The 14,614-nt window shown below is 37.1% G+C and overlaps 1 protein-coding gene across 16 annotated transcripts in view; it reads right to left on the bottom strand.

Moving 5' to 3' along the window:
* Positions 1–14,614, bottom strand: part of FOXP1 (forkhead box P1) — a 679,928-nt gene that overhangs the window by 49,429 nt on the left and 615,885 nt on the right. For all 16 annotated transcript variants that reach the window (XM_072598672.1, XM_072598682.1, XM_072598671.1 and 13 more), the window contains one exon: positions 7,854–7,958. In XM_072598672.1, the coding sequence (XP_072454773.1) occupies positions 7,854–7,958 (105 nt within the window). The remainder of the gene's footprint in view (positions 1–7,853; positions 7,959–14,614) is intronic.

Raw genomic sequence — 14,614 nt, 5'->3', positions numbered from 1 at the left:
CACAAACTCCAGGAAAGGTCTTGAACTCTTGAATAGGATCAGAAAGGCTAATAAGGGTGCTGAGCAAAATAAGAAAAAATCCGCAGGGTCCAGATTTTAAGCTCCTACCCCAAACAGTAAATCTAGTCAGGTTCTGATCTCGAATCACCATGGATTTTCATTTTAAACCAATTTTATGATGCAAAAATGTTACCCTCAATATGAAATGTCTTGCCCCAAATATTTTGATTTTAACATAGGAATTAGGTTTTGCCTATGTGTGTCATGACATTCCCTTTACTTATGGACATATATACACACATCTAGCCACATGCACAAACACACATAATGGTGTTATGTGTATGGATGGATGTGCGCCTGTAAGTTGTTTTTTGACCCCTTTATTTGGTCAAAAGTATGTTGTACAGTTAGGTAATTTTACTGCAGCACATTCTGACATGCAAATGATGGCCATTAAAGGGTTTGAAACAATTTATGATTTCCGGCCTACTTCAACATGTATTAGCATATACCTGGTTTCTTTAACATACACTTTGTTTTTCCAAAACCACAAACACCGTTGCTGGAATTTCATGTGGAAGTGCTTAAGGGGTTGAAAGTTAACACCTTTGTGAGCTGTGCAGACTCACAGTTGCAGCTCAACAAAAGCCTCTTTGTAGAGGCTTTCTTGAAATGTTTTCTTAACATGTTCCAAGTAGTTTTAGGCAGGCAACTAAGGTAAACAAGATGTGACCATGATAAAAACACTTGTGAAAACATGACAGAATGCACTTAGTCGTTTCTTTCCCATTAAACTCTTTGGTTTCTTAAAGTTAAATTCACAAGAAGCCCAATTATCAGTGAAGCACCCAGTATCATTCACTGCTTCCTCTCTCTCTCTCTCTCTCTCTCTCTCTCTCTCTCTCTCTCTCTCTCTCTCTCTCTCCCTCTCTCTCTCTCTCCCTCTCTCTCTCCCTCGCTCTCAAAAGGTAAAGGATCTTTATCAAGCTTTATTCAGCTATCTCCTGTTACAGGTTAAAAATCTTACAGGTGAATATGTTTCAATATAAAAGCCGGGCACAGGGACTCAAAATGAGTAATTAAGTGGACAAATTGCAACGTACGATTTTGTGTTCAAAACATAGATATGATCCCGGCTATTTTTTCTGACATTAGAAATGGCTCAAATTTCCCCATTCCCCATAAAAGACAGAATTTCCAAGTCTGGAACACTTTCACTTCTTAGTGTAAAATCCATTTCATTTCTCTTCATAGGAAAATTGGAGAAAACACACATTTGACTACACCTGAAATTTATGTGAAGTGAGACCTGTGTCCTATTTTACTTGATATGTTAAACAGAAAAACATGCCTCATACGTGTCTCCAAATACATTTTCAAACTTCCCAAAGCAGTTGGTTGTGCATTCTTCCAAAAAGAAAAAAAAAATTAAGCCTAAAACCAGCAACATTTTTGATGTTTTAGTTTCTCTGATATTGGGGAGATGGGGAGGAAATTCAGTCTGAGAACAGGAAACAGGAAGGGAATACGGCTAAAGTTCTTCATGCCACAGTGATGCCAATGGACTTGTTTTTGTTTTTATGTTAACTGAGTATTTCATGCAATACAGTACACAACTGTTTCATGAGAGTGAGCACAGGCACCTGCTGACAGCAGTTAGCTCTGATACAACCATCACATGTTAAAGCATGGTTGGCAGATTAAAACAAAACACACAAAATGCAACTTGTTTTGAAAAGAAATAGGGAAATAGTATACACGCTAGCCTATGCATATGCTGGTTCTGATAAGTGTCCTCCTGTTGGCTGTGAGTGAGTGAAAGCCAACCAGGATCGTTATTTGTACAGTATTTCTCTTTGAAATCAAGGGCCCTGTGGTGTCCCTCACCTTAGGAAGAAACACTACAGAATGTTCACAGAAGACGGTCAAATCTCTGTTTTTGATTTATCAACAGTTAGGATATTTCTTCCTCAGGAGGGGAAAAATGAACCATATTTTTAGATCTGGGAATACTGTTTTCTTCCCCTGCCTTCTTTCCCCTCCTCCTTTTTAATAGTGGCATTTTACTGCACAGACTTTCCTTCTAAATAACTTATCCAGGGTCACTTTAACAGCTCCATTTTACTATCAAGAGTACTAGTAAGCTTGGAGAAGAGCTACTGAGTCAAATCACTTTGCTACTCAGGCTGAAAATTAAAATGGCTGTGTAGTGCTTGAGTCTCTCAAAAAATGGAAACTCCCTCCTGGTCCACAAATAAGTGAATGACTGTTATCACTGCTGTTCAGTTGTTTTAGGCATGTCCATTTGGAGTTTCTTGGCAGAGATACTGGAATGGTGTGCCATTTCCTTCTCCAGTTCATTTCACAAATGAGGAAACTGAGGCAAACAGCATTAAGTGACTTGCCCAGGATCACAGAGCTAGTATCTGAGGCCAGATTTGAAATCAAGAAGGTAAGCCTTCCTGACCCGAGGCCTGGAACTCTATCCACTGTGCCACCTAGCTGTCCAATACATATATATATAAATTTTATATGTGTACGTATGCATATATATATGTATATATATATAGATATACACGTACGCACATCTCTATATACATATACACATCCACATATATACATACATATATAAATGTATATATACATATATGTGAATAAATAAATAAGGCTTTAACAAAACATGGAATGAAAGACAAATAAAATAAAATAAAACAAACTCAGATTTTATAGCTTCCAAAGCTAATGATTAAGATTATATATTAAGTGGGATTTTCCACTAAACATACTTTTAACAAATATACTTCAATATTATACTTGATGAAGCCTAATTCCTTTGATATCTAAAACTTGAAGGATGTTTTCTTTGCTCCTTAAATAATTCCTTCTTGGAAAAGGGGAGGGGGGGGGACTCTCTGTTTTCACTTCTAGAGGGTAAAGAAAGGCAAGGGTTACAGTTCTAAGAAAATCAAAATTGGCTTTCTTCCAGAAAGTAAGAACTCAGGGTCAGGAAGTGTGAGTGTGGAAAAGGGAAGTGGAAATAAGGCCATTTTAGAAGCCAATGGGTTAAAAAGAAAAAAAAAAAACATATACTGCATTTGGTTTAACAAGTAATTATTAAAGACCACTGTGTGTCTTGCCCATGGTATGACTGGCAAGCTGGACATGGAGTCAAAAGACCTGGATTCAAGAAATGCTTCTGACACATACTGGTTGTGTGATCCTGGGCAAGTGACACAAATTCTTAAACCCCAGTCAACTCTTTAAGACTACGCAGCAGAGGAGTTGCACATGTGTCGTAATGGAGAGTGTTTCCTTCCAGAGAGTACAGTAGACCAGTAAAATCATGTCAGGCATTCCCCACCCCATCCCAAATGCCAGTCACTATGCATCCTGCTGGGGAATATAAAGACAAAAAAACAAGCCAGTGTCTATCCTTAGCTTACGTTCTACTGAAGTAATGAGTCATAAAGGCCAGGCCAATGTTAAAAACCATTGACATCAATGGCTTAGTTAAAGGCACAGATGCCTTCCTCATCTAATCTGTAGGTAACACAGAGTTGGGAGGGATAGCTAACACACAGGATGATAGTCAGGCTCTAAAAGGGATAATTAAGGGCTAGAGGCATGATTTCAACAAATTGAAATTCAGCAAGAATAAATGTAAATTCTTCCAGTAGGGTGCAAAAATAAATACCTTCACAAGTATGTTACTGTAGATACTTGATTAGGCAGTAACGGCTCTGAAAAAGATCTGGCAGTTTTAGTGTAGTGTAAGCTCACTGAGACCACAGTTGTGATTTTGGTACAGGACTCTGGGATTCCTGTAGAATTAGACTGGAGACAAGAAGACTCCATGACACCTGTCTTCAAGTATTTGGAGGGCTGTCCTGCGGAAGCTGCTTGAAGCCAGGAAAAACTTCTAACAATTGGAGCTATTCAAAACAGTTGCCTAGAAAGGTGGTGGCATCCCCCTCCCTGGAGTCTTTGGGCAGAGGTTAGACTACCACTTGTGGGATATATAGTGGAGATTCCTTCTGCTTATGAGTTGGAGCAGATAGCCACTGATCTATCCATTAAACTTAGACTTTTTAAGACAAATTATGAAGAAGTATTTGCAGGCATTCAAAGAACTTCTAGTACAATGTTCATCACATCCCAGGCACCCCTACAGCAATCCCTTCTTAAAAAACAAAAACAAAAAACACCTCTGTAGAACATCTCAGCAGAATGTTCTCCATATGGGCTTTGAAGAAGATGTGGTATCAAAAATCTTTCTCTGATATTTTATGTTGGTTACCACTCAAGAATTCCCTTAGCATCAGTCCACCTAGCAAACAAGATGGGCATAGTGCACGGACATCTTTAAGGCCTAACCAGGGGTGGGGAACCTGCAGCCTGGAGGTCACACGTGGCTCTCTAGGTCCTCAAATGCAGCCCTTTGGCTGAATCCAAATTTCACAGAACAAGTCCCCTTAATAAAGGATTTGTTCTGTAAAACTTGGACTTAGTCAAAAGGCTGCCCGCAAGGACCTAGAAGGCCACATGTGGCCTCAAGACTACAGGTTCTCCACTCCAGGACCATCACAAAAGGCAAATAGGAAAAGCAGTCTCCTTCCTTCTGTTCAGAAAATTGCAATATTCAACAATGACGAGGAAGACACCTTATCCCTTCTAAAACGCAAAAATCTTGTAAAGCACATTATGGGTGTGGATTGGTCATTAACGAGAAAAGGAGGAAACTTTTATATAAAGGTAAGAACTTGCTGTGCTTAAAGCTGCAGAACCTCCTAGTAATACAACCTGGAGAAAATTCAGGAATTCAAGGCTGATCTTTGCCAAATTTTTCCATGTTATAAGAATACACTTAGATGAATACTTAGTTAAAGGGGAAAAAAAAACCAACTCAAACCAAAAATATTCTATTATAAGTGAATACATAAAAGTAAGGATATTAAACAGAATCAAATGACTGGAAAAGACCATTTTTCAACTTATAAATTATCAGAGTTATTGAATATTAATGTCTACGAACATTTTGAGTCATTGTTTCATGTTTAAGAAGGTCTGGTTTTATATTTAGAAGTTTAGGTTTGAATTCCAGATTGGACACTTCTGAAATGAGAAAGCCAGGGAGCCACTATGGGCCTCAGTTTTCTCACTGGTAAAAGAGGGTCAACAATAATTAAACCACCCAGGTCACAGGATTGTGGGAGGAAAGAACTTTGTAAAGCCTGGTATTGTGTATAATATCTAATCAAAAATTCATCTATGAAACTATTAAAATAAGTCTTCTTAACCTAAGGTTCATGAACTTTTTAAAAATGGTAACTTTCCCTATCATCGATTTTCTTTGTGATCATATATGTTTTGCTTTAGGTATTTAAAACATGATTCTGAGAAGGGGTCCATAGGCCTTGCCACACTGCCAAAATGGTTCATGACATAAAGAGCTAAGGACTTGACTCTTGTATTAAAAGGTACAAAATAATGAAATATGTACATTCATTTTGGTTTGATTAATCACAGAAAAATCAAGTGGAACTTCATAGCCCAGGTTCAACTGGGCAAATGTCTACTTTCATAAAAGCAAAAAATACACTTTAGTCACTTAATCTGAAAAGAAAACAACTGCACATGCAGTTCAGCATATTAATAAATTATAATAAGTGAAAGGCATCATGGGGGAGCAGAGTAAACTAACCTCAGAATCAGGAAGATCTGAGTTCAAGTCTAGCCTCTGACTTACACTGTTTGTGTGGCCGTGGGGACATCAATTAGCTTCAAAATATGCAAACAACTCTCTTAATACTAAAATGAAAACATCTATCTTGGTCATTTCTTTGTGGCAAGTCGCCTTCACGACTGAAATCACGGGACTGGACCAAACCAAAGCAAATGAAATGAAAACATCTAAAAATCCTCACAAAATGCCCCAGCATTAATTAGGCAAAAACTTTATTCAGCTCACAGGTAGTGCTGGAAATATTGAAGGGCGTCCTTATTAAAATGCTGTAGTCCACTGAAATGGAGGTTAGATAGCAGCTTTACATTATAAATATTAGAATGACAAACATCTGGTTATGTAAACTAGCTATTTACTCCCTCTGTGATCCTATGAAGGGAGAGGATATCATCTCTAAAGGGGAGAAAAGACTGGTTGTTACTTGCCCTTCCTTCATAGGGACAGGATCAGACCTGTGATTTCACTGGCAGAGAGACACTCCAGGGTAAGAAAGTTCATCTGCCAATGCAGTTTGTTACCTACTCTACAAAGTAATAGTTATAAATAGCTGCCTAAAACACTGAGAGGTTATGTGACTTACCCAGGGTCAGACAGCTGTTGGGTGTCAGAAGCTGGACTCAAATCTTTCTGCCTGCAGTACCACACTAAAGTCCTACTCAGAAACTCCCTACGGTCATGGTGGTGAGTCTGGTCAGTATGGTTTTGCCACTGGGGTGCTAGCTCCATCCACTTGGCTGGAAAAGCTTAAGAGTATATAGCCCCAGAGATTGAGTTATCAACTGCAGGTAATGAAGTTTAGTATCATCAGGCTAATGAAGTTAGGGGAGACATCCCCAGAGGCACTAAAGGGTCTCCACTACAGTACAGAGTAGCCTTAGAAGAAATCTGAGATCCAGCCATGAGGACCTGAAGCATCTCTAGCATCATCAATTATCAGTTCAACCACAGCCTATTAGCACTGAACACTGAATGAATAAATCAATCAAAAAACATTTACTAAGCACTGAACATCATGTTTGGTCCATGGGATTCAAAAACAAATGGAAATAATCCCTGTCCTCAAGGAGCTTAATTCTATCAAGGAGAAAACATATACATTTAGAAGTGGGTACAGAAGGAATGAAAAACAAATCATGGAGGAAGAAAAGAATCTAGTAGTTGGGGGGATAAGGAATGACGGTGTAGTGTTATGTTTAACCTGAATCCCTTGCTGTGTGTGTGTGTGTGTGTGTGTGTGTGTGTGCGTGCGCACGTTATAGTCTATGTTGAATGATTCATTTAAACACATTTTGGAATTGAAACATATATGAGGCAATGTTTCTAGTTAACGATACTGACATACAGCACTGATGGGCTTCAACTGTAGCTAAGAGAAATTAAACATATCTCAAAAGTTGATTACTGAAATTTACTACAATTCTCACACAAAGGGGAAGGAAATGTTTTAGAATACCTCAAATAGTCAATTCAATATTAATTGTGCAATAAGAGAATGAGACTGAGGGCATTTCATTCCAAAGATACTTCTTTGTATCTTGTAAAAAGTAAAAACAAATTATTGACATATAAAGATAAAGTCTTGGGACAAAATTTTATCAATTAATTGTACCAAACTGAAGCAATATTTTGATTATACTTTTATACAAGAACAAACAAAAATTGGTACTGGTTTTCTTCTTTTTCTAAATTATGTCAGTTCTGATTGTATGAGTCATTATGGATGCACGATAAAAAGAGGAAAAATGACCTTAGAATAAATGTTACAGGTGGAAGTACAGGGGCTGTTTAGTCCCCCATGTGAATTTAATATATGAAGAAATTAAGGCAGAGAGTTTAACTAACTTGTCCTGGATTTGGCCGTTAATTAGATTCAGAGCCAATATTGAAACTCAGGTCTCCCAACTTTTAGCCCTTGGCTCTTCCCACTAGAATATGCTGACTTCATCAGGCCTGACAAACACTGGTTTTTCCTCATGAGTTTGTATTTTCTTGGGTGGGGTGGGGATAGGAAGGTTTGGTCTTCTATTAAAATTCATTGTCATGAAAGGAGCATAGAAAATGAGAGGCCATGCTTATATAAAAGAAAGATAATGACTAAAATCATTCTTACTTTAGAAACGATTGGAAATCTTCACACACGGCTTCACAGCCTGGCCACTTGCATACGCCATGTCCATAGAGTGGGTGGCTATGAGGGTGATCCTCGTGGGATAAACTGAAAGAAGCCAAGACAAGGAAAAAGAATGTAACTTATTTCTCTACATTATTCCAGTCAACAAAGACACAATGGACCAAATGGTTCGGTGAAGTTGTATGAAAATGTACATATCAAAATGTAAGGCTGTGTACCCTGATACAAAAATCACCTGACAGGTTTTTTCAATGCTATGGTAAGTAATTTTTTAGGAGAAATTTATTAACATTACATACTCTCGGTTAAACCTCATTCAGATGAAAAGCTGTCCATTGACAACTCTGCGAATTCTTAAAAATATCAAGAACTGAAAATGTGGTCATTTATATAATAATCAAAAACTTCAAGAACTCCCTACTTAATTTTGATATCCTAACACCAGGTTTTCTATATAGCATATTATTAAGCTGCTTTCTTCTCCTGAATGCTCATAGGGCTTTCATATACTCCAATGGCATCACTCAATGTTTTCCAACGCGGAATTCAATACAATGGGCAAATGTGCGATTAAAGAATTGAAAAATACCAGCAGGTCAGGGAGGACTATTAGCCTTTTTAGACTAAAAGGAAGGTTCAGATTTTCAAACCACTCAAACCAAGGGTTACAGGAAATTTTCTTATGAATGCTAAGGGGTTAATCCTTCTGCAGGATTCCAATCAATACGTAATGATTTGGCTGCACTGATCCAAGTCATAAGATGCTTTGATCCAGTCCATGTGGTGCTGAGGGAAATGTAGCTGCTGCACTCACGGATGAACCTTATTCTAAAATATTTTCCTCTATTAGATTTCTGCATTCAGACTTCTTTCAAATAAATTACTTTTGCACTGGTTTCCATAACCTTAGATTCCAGCAAATACAATGTAAAAAATAATAACATTGAGAGCTATGTTTTTTTTTTCCCCATGCACATTTCTTTGATCACTGAGACTATCTGTAGCCTGGTTCACTGGTTCTGCTATATATTCACTTGAAGCACAACTATGCTATGACTACACACATAAAATCACTGTATTATTTTTTATCATCATCATTATTATCTCATTACTGTTGCTTGGAGATCAGATCTTGCCCAGACAGGAGTTACAATGGTCATTGACGGACCCAATCTCATTTCTTTTCTGCCCTGAAGTTTTGATTTGTTCTCTCTTCAACCTGAGCCAGTTCATCCCTCCTTAGAATAGCCTGCTAAGCTTTTAGAGGCAACTACACTGGTGTCAACCACAGTGTGGAACCCAACTGGCTTGGGCCCTACTATGGCTCAGAGCTGGGATAATCAAAGAATCTACCAGTTTAGCCTTCTGGTAGTACGGATGACTAGGAACCTCTATTTTACAGTCATATTCAACATGTCACATGAACCCACCGCAACAATTTCTCAACCATATATGGATAAATATGATTTGTTCCTCTTTTATGACTGTTAAGACAGGATTTAATCCACAATATTGAGCAAATGGTAAAAATCAAGCAGAGAGCTTGATTTTTTTTTTAATGGAAGAAAAACTAGAGCATAACAGCCATTGTTTCCTACGGCTTTTTAACAAACTTCAAGATTTTCAGGATAATCTGAGGATACTGACAAGAGACTCTGCACCTGAAGTAGGAAAACAATTTCCTGAAAGAAAAGGGAAAAATGTGTGAAGAGTCCGTATGCCAAGGCACTGGTGCTTTTCATACAAAGCAGGATTGAAATAGTGATGATGAGGTCAATTCATTTGGCTACTGGGACACATTCATTACAAAAGCCAGAAGACAGTGCGAGAGCATTTGAAAGAGCGGCAAATCCACTAAGCATGAGTGATGAAAGCTACCACATCTTTCCCTCAATCTAAAGAGGGATATGATGAGAAGACATACATTCTCTTTCAGATTACTGAGAAATAAGGAGAAAAAAAGACCACTCAAGACCATCAGATTACCAGTGTAATACCGGTATCATCTCAATGCTCATTAAATTTTTTTTAAAAAAGAAAACATTTCAAGCATCAGCTGAAGTCTAACCAACTCTCGCTATTTTTACCCCTCTCTAGAATGTTAACATAGGGCTTTTAAAAAAATATCAGTAGGCTAAACTATTTAATCAAGATAAAAAATTAATATCAATAGTTCAAAATTGCATATAATTTTCTATTTATCCCACTGTGCTTCTACTGTTAACTGAGATTGTTTAAAAAAAAAAACAATACGAGTTCTGTACAGTCAGATTTATAGCTGAAAATTAAATTTAAATGATTTAACATGGTGTTTGGAGGTGAGGGGTTTTTTTTTGTTAACTTATTTAATTGTAAAAAATCCGAGAGAATGGATAAGAAATTGTTCTAATATGTTATTCATAGCTCGATGAGGCACTTTCATTTCACAGTAGGTACAGATCAAAACTCATCACAGCTTTAACAAAGCTAATCTTCATAGAGATGACTAGCCTTAATAAAGGCCGAAAAGTGCTGGACATGTCTACGTTGCCCAGGTTTATGTTTAACTGAGTTCACTGACAGCTTTGGTTTACCATTGCCTCAATTTTCCCCCTGTATCTTTTCACCTTGCAGAGAGTCATGTCTTATCCAGGACATTTTTTTAAAAAAGAAAAATAAAATCAGCAAAATTAATCAGTACATTAAAAAAACTGATGCTATGAGTTGAGTATGGCATACCTGTGGAGTTCCTCACCTCTGAAAAGGAGCAGGGAAAGAGAGATTCCTATATTTCTCCTCTGAGGCCAATTGTATTCTTTATACTTTCGTAACATCCCTCTCAGACAGTTCTGCGATTATTTTGTTCCCATTTGCATTTTCTATAGTTGTGGTGTCAAACTCAAATCAAAAAGTAGTAGATAATGGCATAGTAGATAATTTACGTTGTTGTACCATATTTTTATTTTATTTTGTTAAACATTTTCCAGTTACATTTCAATCTGCTTCTGGCCCCTACTCAGGAGTTCTGTGAGCCTCCAGTTTCACACCTCTGGTTTGAACTGTTTTCTTGACTTACCTCACTCTGTATCAGTTCATCTAAGTTCATCTGAGGCTTTAAAAAACCTTCTCTGCAGTCATCACATTAATATTCCATTAAACTCATTTACCTCAATTTCTTTGGCTATTTCCTAATTGAAAATTATCTACTTCTTTCCCAGTTCCTCATTAACACACACACAAAAAGAGTAGTGATAATATATTGCCATAAATGGAGACTTCCTTTTTGTCAATGACCTTCTTGGGATATAAACACAACAGTAGAATTTTGGGTTAAAGAGTATGGACATTTTAGACACTTAATTTTTTGTAACTATCATTTATAGAGAACTTTAAAGTTTGCAAAGTAATTTACAAATACCTCATTTCACTGATTCCAAATTGCTTCCCAGAATGGCTGTACTAAATTCCCAGCTCTACCAACAATGCTTGTCGTTCTACACCCTTCCAACACAGACCTACGTATTGTTACTTTGTACATTTTAGGATGTGAAGTTAACCCTTAGATTTATTTTGATTTGTATTTTTCTAATTAATAGAAATGTGAAACCTTATTTACATGGTTGCTAAGAATTTGCAGCTGTTCTTTCGAGAATTGTTGGTTCATACACTTTGGTGGTCACCTCTCTATTGGGGATGGCTTTTGGTCTTAGATATTTCTGTCAGTTGTCAGATGGGCCTTTCGTTATGCAAACTGAATTGTCTTTTGAAAATGAAAAGTATCCCTCAAAAGAGAATTCCTTATTAGTTTGGTTTTTTTTTTTTTTTATCAGGGATGGGACTGGAAAAGGCTGCCACTGAGTCTTTTTTGAAATAAGGGACACAACATAATTGCTATACAGGGATCCAGAAAGTAGACTGACTTTTTTTCTAGGTGCTCTTCACCAAGAAAGTTAAAGATTTCATTTTTCCAAATTTCCGATTTCATTCAAGGCTTTAGCAGACAATACCGGATGAACTTCTGAAGGGGAGCTCTTAAATGATTCTGTCTTAAAAAAGGGGGGGTGGGGTGGAACATGACTTTATGTTGCCTTGCTTCCTTTTGACATGCTACAAAAAGGACAATAGAGAAAAGGAAAAAGAATGAATGAAAGGGTGGATTTTCCTTGAATTGTTTTAGAACTACATTTGTCCAGGAAAATATAGCTAGGAAGTAAAGATCCGAGTGTCTATGGGAAGAAAAGCTTGTTTGGGTCTGAAACATGAAATTGTTCAACAGTAGCTTATCATGTGAAAAATACAACTTCTGAAATATTGCCAAGGTTGGGGAAAGAAGATGCATTTAGTTTTGACAAGAATTACCTGTTAGTCAAAAGGTTTAACTTCCTTACTTGAGGTCAAGACTTTATTAAATGTCATATAAAGGATTTTTTTTAAAAAAAAAGTAATATAAAATGCAATTGTCTTCATTTTTCAGAGCTTCCTGATATATTGCACAAGATTTTAAGCCTCCTGAGGGCAGGTGCCAGATTTTTAATCTATGTTGTCTCTTTCTGGCACTTAGCACAGTGTTTTTTGGTACATACAGGGCGTGACATGACACTTCCTCCCCCTAAAAATAAGTGTGTGCAGTTTTAAGATTTAGGAGCCAAGACTTTTGGGACACCATGTACTATGCACTTAGCGTTTGTGGGAAGTTGAAAATGGAGCTGCAAACATTACACACTTACGTGTAAAATACCAATGCCAAAATCAAACAAGGAAAATTATAATATGATTCCTTTTTTTACCCAGAAAGAATAAAACTTAAATTAGAAACAGGTATAAGATGAAATCAAAGGTAAAGCCTATCTCATTTAATTTTTTTCTTCCCATACATATCGATTTAGATTCTTTTTAATTACTGTGCAGAGAGATGGAGTGATGTAATATATACTTAAATTTTATTCTGCCAAGATATTGAGCATTGATTTTTTTTCTCTCCCACCTTCATACTCTGTCCCCTACCTCATACCTTCCCAACTTAAGAGAAAAACAAATTCCATGTAATTAATGTGGATGATCAAGCAAAACAAATCCCCATTTTTGGTTATATTAAAAAGTTTGTTTCATATTGCAAAAAATTCATGGGTGTCCCAGAGGTGTTAGCACAGTTTTCAACTTTAATGGTTAAGACTCTAGGGATACCTTACATACTTTTAAAATAAAATTGAACAGTGTTTTCTGATACACAAAATTACAGTAGTCAATAAAATTATAAATTTATTTTTATTAAAATGTTCTAGGCGGTATAGTACCAAAATGCAAATGAAATGTACAGCATAAACGATCAATTTACCAAATTCCTCCCCACTCCCACTTGGTTTAGAAAGAATTTTTTTTCAGGGAAAGTTAATTGTAACTCAGTCAGTCAGGGAAAAGTGAAAACCTTGTTTCCTTACAGAAACTTTACCAAGATTTTCTGAAAAAAGTTTATTATCAGTGACTCTTCATAATTAAATTCTAAAAGTTCACTGATAGTACTAATAACAAGAGACATTTATACAATGCTAGATTTTGATTTGGAGGATCTGGGTTAGAATCCTGAATACTGCCAATGACCTTGGGTATGTCACTCAGCCTTAGTTTCCTCATTGGTAAAATGAGGGTATTGGGCAGAGAAGTAGTGGTACAGAGGATATGGAATTGGACTTGGATCCAGGAAGACCTGGGCTCAAGTCCCATGTCAGATTCTTACTCTAACCTCAAAAACACTCAAGTTGGTTTTGACTCTACTAACATACTTCCTCCAGGATAAACTTAACACCAGCATTCTCATCATGGAGGTGATTATTTCAGCTTTGGTACTCAGCACCCTCAGTTGCCTGTTCCACTTAAGTCAGACTGCCCCCCCCCCCCCACTGGAGGGTTGGAGGGAAGAGGAAAAAGATCCTCCCCATCTTCATTGTAGAAGGCTGAGAGTTTCCAGTCAAATCTTCATTTCCCACCAGTGGCTTCACTTGGTTTTGACTCCCTGAATATTATGATACATGCCTACTGCAATTGGGCACCCCTTTAGGAATTGTCTTCCCCTAGTAGACAGTCAACCCCTTGAGGGTAGGAACTGTCTTTCTTTTCCATATCTGTATCCCTAGTGCTACAGGGCCTACCACTTAGTCGGCAACAAATAAATGTATATTTATAGACTGCTGACCCCCAGATTAGACGACCTGCGATGTTCCTTACAGCTCGAAATATGATCACTGAAAGTAAGGTTTCCAAAGAGCTTCATATACATCATGTCATTTGATTGAAGAAGGTGGCATAGATATTATCTCCATTTTACAGATGAGGGTCATATAACTACCTAAGGTTTGGAGGTGGGATTTGAACCTAGGCTTTTCTGACTCCAAGTCCTGGCAGTCTCTACACTCTACCCAAACAGGGAACATTTGGCTACCATTGAATTTACCTATTAATACTATATATAGCTGTTCATATTTTGCAAAGTAGTCTATTCATGTAGTCTTTAATGATTTCTGATCTGAGAGCCCCAAAGTCCAATTTGTCTCCATGGAAGCAAAGTGTCAAATGGTGAATGGAGAATATGTATAAGGAGTACTTCATATTATATGTGACGCAACAATTCCAAATTCAAGTGCCCCTCTGTCTTTCAATAGAATATACTGACATAACTAGAGAATTTTTCCTAGCTTCTATCAAAGACCTTAGGTTTTTCTTCTAAGACTTCCTAAATCCCTTCGGTTCATTTCCCAAATTAGCCT

This window comes from Notamacropus eugenii, chromosome 3 (genome assembly GCF_028372415.1).
Source record: "Notamacropus eugenii isolate mMacEug1 chromosome 3, mMacEug1.pri_v2, whole genome shotgun sequence".
Classification (NCBI taxonomy): Eukaryota; Metazoa; Chordata; class Mammalia; order Diprotodontia; family Macropodidae; genus Notamacropus; species Notamacropus eugenii.
This window is presented reverse-complemented; position numbering and strand designations above follow the sequence as displayed.